The 15,756-nt window shown below is 42.9% G+C and overlaps 1 protein-coding gene across 1 annotated transcript; it reads left to right on the forward strand.

The window, feature by feature from the left end:
• The first annotated feature begins 1,181 nt into the window (after nt 1-1,181).
• bub3 (BUB3 mitotic checkpoint protein) lies at nt 1,182-10,366 on the forward strand. The gene is made up of 7 exons (XM_083788062.1): nt 1,182-1,313; nt 3,346-3,540; nt 3,886-3,955; nt 4,135-4,286; nt 6,821-6,979; nt 8,029-8,206; nt 8,842-10,366. Exons 2-7 carry the CDS (start codon nt 3,346-3,348, stop codon nt 9,060-9,062), a joined length of 975 nt encoding a protein of 324 aa, XP_083644188.1. The 5' UTR covers nt 1,182-1,313; the 3' UTR covers nt 9,063-10,366.
• Nucleotides 10,367-15,756: the final 5,390 nt, after the last annotated feature.

A 15,756-nucleotide genomic window follows, 5' to 3' on the forward strand; every position in this document is an offset into this window, starting at 1 on the left:
AGGCCTGAATTCTTGACCCCTTCAGTGGTCCACCGCTCCAGTCTGATGTGGGGGACATTTAACTGCGGCATATAGGCCCATTATTTATTCGGCTTTGAGCCACAGACCACCATTTGATGAGATTTTACCTCTCAAACCCAAAACGAAAGAATATTTCGTTGTTGTTGGATACGATTTCGTCTACAATTCCATGCTGTTGGCAAACGTTGATCAAAATAACAATTATTCTATTCTCTATTGTGTATTCCTGTAAATGAACTAAAGTAATGCAGATGTTTAACAATAATTTAACTCTTGGGAGCGTAAAATGAAACCAAATGGACCTGGATCCATTTGTTTTCATTTTACTCAAGAGTTAAAGATCAATATGGGTACATTTGGTTACCAACTCTCCATCATTTAGTTTCATGGGGAACAGCACCTCAAAGACCACTGGTGGTCCACGGACCACCAGTGGTCAGTACATGGTTTGGGTGTCCCCTTCTTCCTAGCTGGAACTTATGGTCACTGCAAATCAAGTTATGCACCTGTGATGATGATACATTTTTAGTCATGTAAATAAAATAAAAACGTCTGGGTTTCCGAGGCTACCTCCAGGATGACAATGCACCAATGAACAAGGGAGTTCAGGGTCACTAACATGGTATGAGTCAAGTCATAAATGCTATATATATATACTAAAGTATGGAACTCAACACAGCCTAGTAACAGATCTGAACCCAACTGAACTACCGGTATCTAGAGATTTTAGACAGCCCATCCTTCCATCCCTCCAGGAGAGCTCCAAAGATGTTTAACACCTATACACACTTAGGCTAGTATAGCCTAGTACACCGTGGGTAGTAGCCTAAAGGCCTACCATTGGCCTATAGGCTATGCGGATAGTCTATTATATGAATATATATAAGAAAAGAAAAGAGTGTGTGTGCATGTGCGTGCATGTGATGTGAGCGCGCGCGTGTGAGGTGACCGACCATAGAGTATGTGACCGACCACACGAAAAAGAAGAAGAACCCTTACCACGTGATCTACTATTGCTACCATAACGGAAGTGTGTTTACGTCACGTTGAACGTTCAACCAATCGAAGCGAACAGCGGGCTCTCGGCGAATTCGTTTGAACCAATCAGAAGCTCGCTGAGCACGAGCCTCAGCAACGGCAGGCAGCAAGCGACACATTGCCACCAGGTTGTGTTGTGTTAGCAGTTAGCTTAGCTAGGGGCTAATATCACTTTTATATGACATATAACCGCGGTCGCCCTTTGCTATCACACACCGGAGAGAGTTGACTCGGTAGGACACGGACATAAAACGGTCAGTATAACGGCTCAAATATCAGGTTTAATGTGTAGTGTAATCTCTAAACGGTACAAGCTAACGTTAGCAAGCGACGGCGGGAGCAGCCAGCCGACAGACACCACACACGGGCTCCGTCTATTTGCTGAGTGTAACCGAACAACAACAGTGTGTTTGTTGCTTTTGTTGGACGATGGATCACATTAAATACACCGATGATAACGCACGTTAGAGGCCACTTTATTACTCGACATTACATTTTGCCTTGGATGTTGTGAGTTTAAAATGAAGCGGTGCACTTAATGCTGCACTAGGATATGATCTGCAACAGCATGAATGGCCGGCGTGTGGTGGACACTTTTGTCATAAATTCTATTTGATCTTTTCCATGGATGGACATACTATGATACTATAAATATGACCATGCAGAATCAGAGCTCAGCTAGCCCTAAATGTTTTTGAAAATAAAATGTTTGAGAACCAATGTAGCCTACTAGTGGGCTGTGGATTCATAATGTGGCTGTGTCAGTAAATCAGTGATTTTGTGTCATACATATATATTCGGATAAAAACCTTTGATGCGAATGACAACATGCAGCAGTGATTTGTAAGCTGCATGTTGTCACTTTATTGTGACCATCCGACAAATTATGTTTAAATTATGTTTTTAAGGTATGTTTTAATGTACCATTGTTTCTAAGAAATGCAAATAAAAAATGTCTTTCAATCTCAGGGCTGACATTAGCCCTCCAAGCAGAACCCAATGGTACTGAAGTTTCTGACTTTTTGACGACACAGACCATTGGGTCCTGTTCCAGCAGTATCCTGCCACCTGGTACGCGGACATACATAAAACATAAACAACGTGGATAACGCCTGTCTGCTCTCTTTGATGAAATTTTTTCGTGTGAGGGCTTCTGAATATGTGAAGTATAAGTACCCATACATGCCGCTGCGAATATCTCCTGTGGCGCGGAAGCCGTTAAGTATTTTTAATCTTTGTTTGACCGATTTGGTCGCTTTGATTCTTCTCTTCCTTCCTTGTTTATTGACACCTCATTGTAAAGCCTATCTGGCTAGCTAGTGGCGCTATAGCTATGACAGAGCAGATCAGAGGCAGGGACGTAGCCGCACAAGCCAACCGCACACCGGGAGGCGGTACAATAAACGGTAAACAAACAAGAAGAAATAAAAGATAAAACAAATATATAAACAAAAAATACTTAACGGCTTCCGCGCCACAGGAGATATTCGCAGCGGTACTTATAGTTCACGAATTCAGAATAACTTAAACTAAAAAAGGCCGTCAAACGCCGCAGATACGATCTTAGAGAGAATATTTATGGCCGCGTTCCAGAATTCCCATACGAAAATATAGTTATGAGCAGGGACCCTACATAAAACTCATCCAAATTTCAGAAAAGTTATGGAGGGTCCCGAAAGGGGCTAGGCTGACATATGACTTATTCCCCAATAGGCTACAGTAAAACCCTGTTTTAATTGAACTCTTCTTGGGATGCACAAATTAGGGATGTGTCGATGAGACATTTTGGCTGATATCTATATCCGATATAATTAATTGCCGATAATGCCTCACATGTACTGTAATTGAAGTAATCTGCTGAGATGATAATCACAGTCTCATGCTTAAATAATAATGGAACTGTCTTTCATTACTGTGTCATTGTTACTCATTCAGACTCGTGAAACTAGTTTACCGTGTATTTTATAATAGCTGGAAGGGTTGGAGACACTCTCTTGTAGTTTATTGCTTTATTGTATTGAAGTTATGTACTCTCCCTACCATACAGATTGGACAAAATGACATTTTATTCATGGTAAGGGCTACATAGCTCACAGTGACTGTTATGTGTCCTTTGTTTTCATTTTTGTAATTGATTTCAGATATATGTGAAAACTAAATCTGTGTTGTTGACTGCCACAACTCTGTAGTTGCGTCTAGTAAAACAACCTTCAATGGAGTGCAACTGAACTGAATCAATCATGTATGTCTCGTAATCTCAGTCCTTTGTGTTACTGTGACCTCCAGATGACGGGCTCAAACGAGTACAAGCTGAATCAAGCCCCGGAGGATGGCATCTCGGCAGTCAAGTTCAGCCCCAGCACTGCCCAGTTCCTTCTGGTCTCCTCCTGGGATGCCACTGTCCGTCTTTTCGACGTCGGCAGCAACACGATGAGGATGAAGTACCAGCACAACGCCCCCGTCCTAGACTGTGCTTTTTTTGTAAGTTGCGAAAACGACACTATACAATGTCTGTGGTATTCAACCGGCCGCCGCCGCATGACCTCTCCAAAAATAATCATATTTGAGCTGGGGACCCCCACCCTGACAAGCACTCTGTTCCACAGATAAATATTGTGAAAATAGCTCATCTACAAGCTCACCTCGTGTTGCCTTGCATTGGAAGCTTGTAGATCGACGGGGGGGGATTACATTGTCACTTGTCACTTTACTGTCATCCGGGGATCACAGATTGAGAATGATTCCGAATGATTCATGATTCCGATGTATATTGACAAGTTGAGGATGTAGTTAAGTTCATGGTAATGAATATCCTTCTGTTTGCAGGATCCGTCACATGCTTGGAGCGGTGGTTTAGATGCACAGTTAAAAATGCATGATTTGAATACGGATCAAGGTAAGTCTGCCACAACAATCTGCGTCAAGGTTCATGTACATTGAAATAAATCAATCATGGCATGTAGCCTTGTGCCCTTTCTTTCTCCAGACAGATTTAGTGTTGTTGAACAAAAAACACTAATGTGAGTCTACTAGCTAAAGGGCTGTACGTGACTGTTTCATATTTTCACTAAATAGATACAGTAGTTGGAACACATGACGCCCCGATTCGCTGTGTGGAGTACTGCCCTGAGGTCAATGTCATGGTAACTGGCAGCTGGGACAGGTCAGTTCGGATGTGGGATCCAAGGACACCCTGCAATGCTGGCACATTTTCACAGCCTGAAAAGGTAATGTACATCAGATTCAGATACCTTTATTTGCCATTTGTGTATACACACATAGGAATTTGTTTTGACATAACATGAGTGCATTCAATTCTTTTTTCATAAATAGACTGACTTAAGACAACACCGTGCAGGGAAATAAATATAAAGTGCAGGGTTATACAGTAGTTCATAGTGCATCAAATGTTGCTGGTGATTAAAGTGCCGGTGTCACTAGGAGGCAGGGGTGGAAGGGAATTGAGCAGCCTGGCAGCTGAGGGGAAAAAACGTTGTCTGTGGCGGGCTTTCGTGGCCTTCGGCAGCCGCAGTCTTCTCCCAGAGGGGAGCAGGGTGAGGAGGCCGTGGCCAGGGTGGGAGGGGTCGGCCATAATCTTCCTTGCTCTCTTCAGCGCCCTAGAGTCGTGCAGGGACTTGAGGGAGGGCAGAGGGCAGCCAATCACCCTCTCCGCAGAGCGAATCACCCGCTGCAGCTTGGTGAGGTCTTTAGCAGCTGCAGCGGGGAACCAGGTGATGATGGAGTGAGTGAGGATGGACTCCACAATGGCTGTGTAGAACTGAGCCAGAGATCATGAGCCTCGGCAGCCTGAATTTCTTCAGCTGTCGGAGGAAGTACAGCCTCTGCTGTGCCTTCTTCAAGAGGGCCATGATGTTCAGGTCCCGAGAGATTGTCATGCCCAGGAACCGGCATGACTCCACTGAGGTCACCGGGGTGTCTCCCAGCATGATGGGAGGGGGATATATCTTTTGCTGAAGAAACACAAAAATGTAGATATATTGGTAGTACTAACTCAATATATATAGTTTGTATATATATATATATATAATTATATATATATATATATATATATATATATTTTTTTTTTGTAGTTACTAGAATCTATAACAGATCGTGTTTGTCACGTTCTGATTTGAAGATACTCAAGTGAGAAATTGCAGTTTATTCATGCATTTTGCTTAACCAGAAGAGCCAGTTATGATTTACAATGTACCATTTCATTTAACCACTTGAAACCTATACTTTTTAGACTGGATTCTGAAGGTTTCCACTTGTTTCGCTGCATAGTAAATATCTTTTTGAAACTAGCAGATCTACAAGCTCACAATGTGTCAAATCGTGGTGCATTATGAGCTTGTAGGTCTGCTATGTTCACAGATGTTAGCCCCAGAATAGGGTTGCTAGGGTATTTGTTCAAGCTGTAAATCAAGAAACTCTTAGGTGCTATTTACACGAGGATGGTGTTCATATAAAACGTCAAAATAAAGTATCGTTTGCTGCTGTCATTTAGGCTTCATCCACACCTACATAAACATAGCTTTTTCGTTTTCGTTTTCATTTCATAAATTTCATAAATCTCTCTGTCCATATGACCAATGGCAAGACCCATGCAAAACCCCGTTTACATTGTCCACACAGGGAACACACAGGCGGAGTTTAAAAAAAATACACTGTGGCAGGAGTTTTCCAAAAGAGGTGTTTATATGGACCAAAAACGCGTTTGCGTGTGGGCGACCCCCCCAAAACGCATATAAAAACCTACGTTTATCCGTTTACCCGGATACGTGTGGACAAGGCCTTAGACGAGAACCGTGTTCTCAGGAGGTGAAAACGCAACGAAGTGAAACCACCTCCCAGAGTGGAAATCTTTGAGAACGCCGTTTCCTATGGTCTCCATATAAACAGGCAAAACGGTGAATCCGCAAAACTTATGACATCATGGCTCACGTTGGCTCACAGCGCATATGTTTATTACATTGATGCAGAGCCATATCATTATGATATAATGGAGTTCCTGAACAAGCCTCCCTCCTCGCCTACAAAGTGCTGCTCATCAACGATGGTGAATGTAAAACCATGATGTAAATAAAAAGCCTTGTGATAGACGGCAGCAGCGTTTATGTAGCCTAATGTATTATAAAATATATACCATCCCGTGGTGCGCTTTGCCTGCATGCTCTGGGCTGCCCAGAGCAGCGTTGCGCCGCTTGCGCGGCACTTTTTTTGGCAAATCTAAGCTAGCTAGTATCCTCTAGAGTATTGAAAAAAAGTTTAATTTGCACATTAAAACTACAAATTAAGCATTTAAATGGTGCTATAAGACACACATTATGTTTCTGTGTTATTTAATTAATTATTTTTACACAAACATAATGTGTGTCTTTACAATAGCTGTAATGTAATAATAATACTAATGTAGTGTAATCACTATTTAACTAACGACACTTTTATTCTGAAAGCAACCGGATGTCTTAAATTTGCTCGCTCTCAAACAGGAAGTTCTAGATTTGCCAAAAAGACGGAGCCGTGTTGCGCAGGCTTGCAAGGGGTTCTTCTTCTTGTACGTGGGTGACCTGGCTATTTGGCAGCCCGTTATCGCCACCTAGCGACATTATAGCATAACGTGTGCGTTCTCGTGTAAAGGGTAAGAAAAAATGAGAACGCAACGGGACTTTGACGTGTTATATGGAGATGGTCGCCGTCTAAAAGAGGCCTTAGTTTCCTGCATCTTTGACATTCTGCATTTCTGTCTGTGTGAAAGGTGTACACACTCGCCGTGGCTGGAGACAGGCTGATCGTTGGCACAGCTGGCAGGAGAGTCCTAGTCTGGGACCTGAGGAACATGGGTTACGTACAGCAAAGAAGAGAGTCCAGTTTGAAATATCAGACGCGCTGCATCAGAGCCTTCCCCAACAAACAGGTAAACGTTGGCTCCGGATCAGCTCGATTTACCAAAGTCATATGTATGAACATCTAGCGCACAAAACGGATTGTGCTTAACCCGGCCTAGAACACTAAACGTAACTTTTAGTAAAACCATCACTAAACCAAAATATATTGAAGTACAGCAATGCAACTTGAGGTTAATATTTCATCATGACTTTTCGCAAATAAACGAAAAATGGATATCATGGGGTGATCTATCATAGGGCGGCAAAACTGTGAAAAATGTGGGTATTATTTTAAAACAAATAATGGAGATGGGAACTTCTCCTTTGGTCCACCCATTCCTTTGACATGTCTAGTGGTCTAGTGCAGGGGTAGGCAACTTTGATGATGGTGAGGGCCAATATATTTCCACACTCTCTCCAGAGGGGCCAAAGTGCTATATTAGAATTGAAAACTGAATACTTTTGTGCTATTTTTGAATGCTTTTAGTTATAGTTATGTTAACTTTATGAACTGTTAACATAACTAAATTGGACACAAAAAGACAATAACATTTTAATACTAGTCATTAAGTACTAGTCATTTAATAGTAGTCATGAAGTAATTAAAGTGGGTTTGGAATTGCAACAGCTGAAATCAATACTATATCAGTATTCTGAATTTCTAACCTGCGGGCCGCATTAAGTGAAGGGGAGGGCCGCATGTGGCCTCCGGGCAGCCAGTTGCCCATCCCTGGTCTAGTGGGGAAAAAAAGTAAAAAGCCCATTATGGGTGTATGGGATTTTTCTCTAAAATTCCCCTGCCTGTAGAAAAGATCTGGGATGTGGGCAGGGAAACAAACTTACCTTCTATGATGTCAATGAGCATCATGAAGGTACTGAAAGAACCACCCACCTCAGACATCAGCAACATTATAAATATTACAAAAATATAATTGTCCTGGTGAAAATCACCCTGGTTTAGTGTTCTAGGGTTAAAACGACAAATAATGTACAAATGACATGATATCAAGTTGGCGGCACAAAATTCAGTGCCGGTGAAAAGGTCAAATTTGCATCAGACCCTGTGTCTTTGCTCCAGGGATACGTCTTGAGTTCAATCGAAGGCCGCGTGGCTGTGGAGTACCTGGACCCAAGCCAGGAGGTGCAAAAGAAGAAGTACGCCTTTAAATGCCACAGGCTGAAGGAGAACGGAATTGAGCAAGTCTACCCCGTTAACGCCATCTCATTCCACAGCGTTCATAACACATTTGCCACAGGTACTACGCCTTCTCCTCAGTTTGTGATTTAGGCTCCTCCTGGGGGGTAAAAAGAGATTTTTTAAATTATCAATGTTTTGACTGATATATAAGTGCAACTGAATTTATGTGATAAACTTTTATTTCACCACTTAAGCCCTACTCAACACTACAAGCTCCAGGGCTTAAAGTTCTCAGTCCTGAGGACTGATTTCAGTCCTGAGGATTTCATAGGGGTCATTTAATGGCATCAGTGTAGATTTGCAAAAAAAACATTTTCAGTCTTGGGATTATTTTTGGCTTTAAGCCCTGAAGCTCACAATGTCACATTATATTTGTATACCACAAATGTGAGCTCGTAGATCTGCTATGTTTGAAAAATGTGATAACTTTTGAAAGTAGTTAAAATCGGGACACATCGGCTGCATAATCCGATGCCACATTTTTGGCAAAACCGATATTGGTCAGGCTTTGGTCATAATGTAAAATGTTGTTTGTCTAATCACCTTTCCTGTCGGAACCTATTGTTTACTGTCCCGTGACTATAACTACAAAGATTCTGTGAGGAGCACTCTGTTAATATATATTCTAAATCTGAGAGAACGCACATTTGAACTAGCATTTGAAGTTGACCTTGAAGCCTCTCCTTCCACCAGGTGGCTCGGACGGCTTTGTGAACATCTGGGACCCGTTCAACAAGAAGCGCCTGTGTCAGTTCCACCGCTACCCGACGAGCATCGCCTCACTGGCTTTCAGCAACGACGGCACCATGCTCGCCATCGCCGCCTCCTACATGCACGAAGAGGGGGATATCAGCCACCCGGAGGATGCCATCTTCATTCGCCAGGTCACGGACGCCGAGACCAAGCCCAAGTGAGTCCTCTCGTGAGGTCCCCTGTGCCACACAGCATCGTGGGTCACGGGTGAATTTGCGAGTGGGCGCGTTTACATCATGGAGCATGCACAGCTGCGGCTCATGCTGATCCATATCTCTCTTTTCCACTTTTTCAATATCCGACAGTTGACAGACAGATGAGAGCTTGAGTAAATCCCAGTATTATCATTTCTATGGGGTTGTGGTAAAAACATACACGGTGAAGCGGAAACCCATCCATGCTAGAAATTGGTGACTACTACTGTGAATGTTTAATATTGAACTTCAATATGCCAGAATACAGTATAATTAGATGTTTTCTTTTCTTCTTTGTTTCTTAAACCACTTGTCTTGAACCCTAGCGACCTGGTTCTGGGCATGTCATCAAAGACATAACATTTGGCAAAAAATGGGAGTTCTACAAGCTCACACCATGTGTTGCGAGCTTGTAGATCTGCTATTTTCGGTTTTAGAGTGGAAAAAGCATGGGCGCCAAGTACAGACCCATGGGTGACCCCGGTCAACAAAGTATAGGGTGTATAGGGTTTAAGTAGTTTAAAGCAACAGTCCTCGAGACACAATTAGCCTGTGTTTAGCAGGCATACTGGTGAAGATCTTTGGTAGATAGTCTAGGACTCTCCCTGAAGCCCAGACATCACTTAAGACAGTTTTCCAAAGCAATTGTAGAAACATAATAGACAGCTCCCTGAACCCGCTTGGATTTTTACTAGGCTTAACCAAGTTTCAAGTCCTTCATTCATAGTAAACATCAAAATTGAGCCCACAAGCAATGCTCTCTTGACTGTAATCTGTTCTGTTTTCCATCCGTGGGCAATGGCCAGTCAAGGGTTACTGGGTCCATCTTGGTCTGTTTCACCCATGTTTATTGATTTTCATCATGATGGGTGCTTTCCCTCAGATTTAATTTGACCCTCAGAAAGAAATATTACCATGAAACCCTTTGCCGTTAATGGAGTATCACTTGTCTCCACCACATTGGTTCAGCTACATCCATGTGAGTTGATTGGGAACTAGATTCTCGTGTTTCTCGTCCACAGGTCAACCTAAGTCTACCTTGAATGGTTTCCTCTGCGTATGCCCTCACAAAATGTGGCATATTTAAGCTCATAACACTTGAAATATCTGCTGGCATCCAGTGTACCGTTAACCAACTGTTTCTTGACATTTTCATTTTTTTCCTACTTTTTTGTAATTATAATTTGACTTTTTCACTTATTCCCTCTGTTCAATCCTGCTCTGTAAAATATATTTGTCAGTTTGTCTCTTTTTTTCCTCACTCTGTTTTTTTTGTTGATCCAGGTATTTTACTTTTACTTTTATTAAGATGTTTTTGGACATATTCTAATAAATCTGTCTGGATGTTTCTTTGACATTGTGTATTGTTTTTGCTTCTCATTGACATAAAAGTGACATTGAAAAGTGAAATGTACTGCAGCATGAACCCCTTTCTAAGAGCATAATTTGGTAGGTACACAACACAACTATACAATTTCTCCCCAAAAGAAAAGCTGTGAGGAATGTGTCGAGACGAGCATGGTTCTTCTCTCTGATGAGGTGTTGAAGGAACGTGATGAACTAACAGTGTTGCCGAGGGCTCCACTTGCCCCCAGACAGTGACCTCCTGTGTTGATAGACATCACAGGCCTACAGCCTTGAGTAACTTCTGCTATAGTGCCAGGAGCAAAACCATTATAAGCACTAAACTGAATGACCGTACACTGCGCAGGAGATCCTCATTTGCTCTGAACATTTCCCCTTTTCTAGCCATGTCTTGTGAGCTTGTAGATGGGTTATTTTTGGCTTTAGAAATTGGTGTAGAGAGACAACGAGGGGACCGACCAAGTATAGACACCTGGGGTACCTTAATCAACAAAGTATACAAGGTTTAAATTTACTTCGAGCAGCCTTAGGATCAGGTGCAATATTGAGTGAATTTACCACATCCGAGTCCTGTGATTTGTTGTTACCGTGGTGACAAGAGTTGACAAAACGCAGACGTTTTTATTTCAGCTCTGCGCTGCATGAATGAAACGGACCAGTGCCTTGCAGGAGACTTAAGTAGTGCTTTTTTTCCCCTCGGTTCACATTTTCTATGGCAGCAAATGTAATTTATAATGCCCTTCAGCAAAAGCAGGAGAAGATGGAGACGTCAATTATTCTATTTAAGAACTACAATCTTTCCTAATAGGTCTATCTGCCTCCAGCAGTATCCTGGAAATGATTTGTTCGCTTGGTTAAATGATGCAACTAATTCCCATGATTGCTGATAATGAGTCAGTGTTTGTCATTGGGATTCTGACTGCAGCATATATGAAATGGCATTCAGTTTTGGAAGGTAATTACTGCCCATGCGCCAGAGTAAGGCCAGGGTTTGTTGTGGAGGACACAGTAAATTACCTTGTTTCCTGTCATCTTTGGCTTCCACTAAATTGGAAAATTGACTTCCCTGAGTGAGCATTAGAACCGTTAAGGTTTTCATCCCTAGGACTGCCGGGTAGCTGTTTTGCAGTATACGTATTACGTCATCTTTGAGGCCCAATTTGTAAGATGCAATACAATTTAATGATTGGAACATTGGCAGTTTACTTTTCAATGCAGCCAAAACAAATGGCAATAGTTGATTAGTGAACACATTTGTAATAAAACTATTGGAAGAAGTTTGTCATTCTGGAACGGAGGCCTTCAGGTGCCAGTTGTAGCTACAGACAAAAGCAGTCAAGCCTGATTCGGAGTTGCTTGCCGATTGTGGCGCGTTGTGAGCTTGTAGATCGGCTATTTTCAGTGAGCAACACCATAAATGAAGCATCAGCTATCGGTGTCTTACCCCCAGCACGCATGACTTATTCTCCCACTTGTCTTTTTTTCCTTTTAGCCTTTTTGCAGTTAACCACATCTGTGGTCGTGTGGCCGGGCTCTGGTTTCCAACCACTGAAGTGTTGCAGACAGTTTGGCTCTACATGAAACCATTACATGACAATTAAAAAGGGGCGATTGTGCTCCCAACAGCCTGTCATGTACATTTAACCCAACCACAAAAGGCTCTTACGATCACTCGGGAGGGGGACGCATGACCTTCAACAGACACCTTATCTCTCAAGACTGCTTTCTAATATTATATCGGGCCAATGATACTATCTCGCATGAGCCGCGTGGAAATGGGGAAATCACATGATCCATCAGTAAATATTGACAACGTTCTATATTGTATAGCCTTGCTTCTGTTTCAGTGCCATGTTGGCTGTAGGGAGCCAGTAGCAGTGACACCGTGGCTCATTCTGTTGCAGTGAAATGTTATTTCTATCATTTAGAATAGTTTATAACCTTAAACCTTGTAAAATATTTACAAGACAATATACAATATATTTTTTTTACCATGGCTTACCATGGTTAAGATATTGCACATGCTGTTGTGCTCGCCCCTCCGATCATCCCTTTGTGAAATTATCTCATCTCAGTTGTAAATGTTCATGTTTGTCCTTGTTGCATTTTAAAACGAAGGCATTTTAAGGTGCACAGCAAAATTCAACAGACAGTCTTTGAGATATCTTGTTTGGGACAAACGTGTGTTAGATGGACCAAACAATCACGAGTTGTGATTTGATATATTTTTTATTTATAATAACCAGCTAGGGACTGAAAAGCAGCTATATCAAATGTAACACATTTTACTGACTGCGGACAGATTTGATTGAAATATGTAGTGACCCCCCCCCCCCCCCGCCCATACAAAAAGGGCTATTTCAGGACAGCCACTAGTGGGACAAAGACGGAAATGCATAGAGATAGGATGGAGTCTTCATGGCGTCCTGCAGCCTGCACATCCCGACAAGGGACGGTAACCTGAGCCTCCCCCATCGGCCCTGCCTGACTGTGGCCTGGCTGCCCGGCCACAGTAACTCACTCTAAAGCCGCCCCAGCCCCAGGGCTGCTTTTAAAAACATTTGGTGGGTGAGACAACATCTCCTCGAGAGCATTGTAGTTACATTACAGCTTAATTAGACGGCAGGGCCCAGGGCCATACGAGCCACTGTTAGGTTTCACACATTCAGCCTGGCCATCCATCTCCTCGCAGGCAGGCAGCATGGAGCTCGAGTCCAAGGGCAAGTACACCTGGGACCACTGGTAGTAAATCACAGCATCAACGGTGTCTGACAGGTGGGGGGGGGGGGGGGGGGGGGGTCAATGGGTTCGGGCCAATGGGTTTGGGCTGGAGGTCCTACACCGGCTCCTCTGGGGTGCTAGTGGAGGGAGAGTGGGTGTGGGTATTGCAGATTAACAGGTCCTGTAATACAGTATGTGCTGCCAGAATGAGGCTGGCAAAAAAGCTGGTGAGACCAATACCAAAATATCCTTATATTGTGGATTGAGAATGATGATTAATTTCTTCATGATATTACATAGAATCGGACGTGCAAATGACTGATCTTGACTGGGAATAGCGAAGGCATTGTAACGTCTCCTCCTAGGTCATTGCAATCACCTAGTATTAAGATAGACAGAGCAGAGCAGTGGTTGATTGATATGATAATACATTTGTTCAGTTTGCCTAAAACCATTGACATGATTTCGAGCATTGCTAATATCTGCAAATCTTTGAGTTTAAGTACATTGATGCAGTGTTTGAATGAAAGCTGTGGCTTTCCCTATTACTTTCATGCCATCTGTCGCGCTAATGAATGTACATGGGGCAGTCAGTGCATTGGTGTCGTATTTTAGGATTTTTCTTTATATCCAGAGGCAACATGAATTGAATAGAAGGTGCTACTGTACATGTACAGAATAAAAGGGGCTCAAATGTAAACATAAGGAACTCTCAGGGGTGTCCCTTTTGTTCACCCAGGTAAGAAATTAGTCCAGTCACACTCATTACAGACAAGCTGTAGCCTTATTACGTCCGATTATTATTTAAGCGTGCTCTTTGACAGGCAAACTGCATATCAGTTTGAAGTGGGTTTTCTTTTTAAGATGAAATAGTATGCTGTACAGTTAAGTGCCACTGGCTACACATCAGAAACAGCATTCCCATGAATAGCATGTCATTTCAAACTGACTGGGTCATTATACTTCCTCAAGGGGTGAAACCACAAGTACTTAAACTATAACTGATACATGTTCTATAGAGAGTCACCTGTCAGAGCTCTGTGAGAACAGAGGGCAAGGCCCACGCCCCAGACAACAAATTCCATTGGAAAGCGGAACCTGTTGCATTGTGTGAGCAATCTGCGGCCAACTTCAGAGTGACAGCCAGTTTCTATCTACTCATCATCCAATGTCATAAATGGGTGGGGGGGTGGGTCCCATGGGGGGCGGCAGAAAACGGCTACTTGTTATCCCCGTTTAAAGCGAAATCGGATTGCAGGCCTTTTCAGGGGAGCCTCTTTGTATGCCTTCCATGCCTATGAAACGCTCTGTTATTTAATGGGTTCATGGCCATAGGGCAAGGGTTACAGTTTATCCTTCCTGCAATTAGCATTCACGGCTAGCTTAGCAGAACTAATGCACCACAACTTTGAGGCTCAAGTTCCCTGCACGGCTCCATGTGACCTCGGGCGAGTTTTAAACGCCTCGTATCCGTTTCAAACAGCTTTATAAGTAATTATTGGCAAAATCCCCTGAAGTATAACATTTAAAGCAAACTATTCTCTGCCTATTAAAGAGTTGGTGTCCCATTGTTGCACGTGTAAACGCTGAAGAGCAAGATAAACGCACTCAATCTCCTTGCTGATTTTATGCCCAGGGGTTTAAAGGCTTATATTCATATCACAGTCCAGTTTTCTGTGAAGAGGTGACCACCGAAACTGTGGTTAATAAAAACAGAGAGATGTGTTGTGTGAGCGGTGACCACCACGGCATGATGTCATGTTGTAGTTTTCGGTGGTCACGTCTTCACTGAAAACTGGACTTTGAGGCCTATAGAGCGCCGAAGTCCTGACATCACTCGCTCATCCCCTGGTTCTGCCTGGTTCACGGAAGTAATTTCTTTATGGGGAATAACATGGGGTCATCTTAAAATTGTGGTCCAAAAATAAACAAACTGTCTCTGCGTTAGTGTCCCTGTATCAATTGCGACAGTCAGTCATGCATATATGATAGTCTGTTTCTAGCGAAAATGTAACTAATAGAGCTCTATAACATTAGCGTTTTCTCTCAGTCAGTTGATTCTTCATCCATATGAGTGAAACGGCCGGATGTTTATTTCTCAAACAGTTTATACGAGGCGATCTAAAATCCCCCTATGGGGATTACAATGCAAATAAAAAGTACATGAACCCGTGGATTTGCGCCCTCTACCGATATTGACGTCAGACTTCGGTGCTCTATTGAAATGCTCTTGCGCTCTCGCGCAGATGGCGCAAGAGCATTTGGTGCAGATCACAGATCTGGATCCATGCCATATGTCCATCCCAACATCCGTCCGCTCATTTCTTGATTCACACGTTCCATTTCGTCAATCTATGTCTGGGTATCTCCGGCTTGCTCCGCCGACATATAGGTCAAGACACCGTTATTATCCCATGGTAAAGGAAGACATACACCGACACCATTGTGGGACGGCTTGTGGGCCGAGGTGATCTCATGGGTCTTAAGTGACATTTGTGCACAAGTGAAGCAGCTTGAAGCTGTACACCGCGATTAGCTTTCCCTGTGTTGTGTAATATTACACAGATTGAACAAA

The sequence above is a fragment of the Protomyctophum parallelum genome (assembly GCF_964188405.1).
Source record: "Protomyctophum parallelum genome assembly, chromosome: 17".
Lineage (NCBI taxonomy): Eukaryota > Metazoa > Chordata > Actinopteri > Myctophiformes > Myctophidae > Protomyctophum > Protomyctophum parallelum.

Bases quoted from the DNA above. Each gene is read 5' to 3' on its own strand.
- bub3 (XM_083788062.1), top strand. From the start codon at position 3,346: ATGACGGGCTCAAACGAGTACAAGCTGAATCAAGCCCCGGAGGATGGC. The intron at 3,541-3,885 runs GTAAGTTGCGAA...TTCTGTTTGCAG, and splicing joins TCCTAGACTGTGCTTTTTTT to GATCCGTCACATGCTTGGAG. The intron at 8,207-8,841 runs GTACTACGCCTT...TCCTTCCACCAG, and splicing joins TCATAACACATTTGCCACAG to GTGGCTCGGACGGCTTTGTG.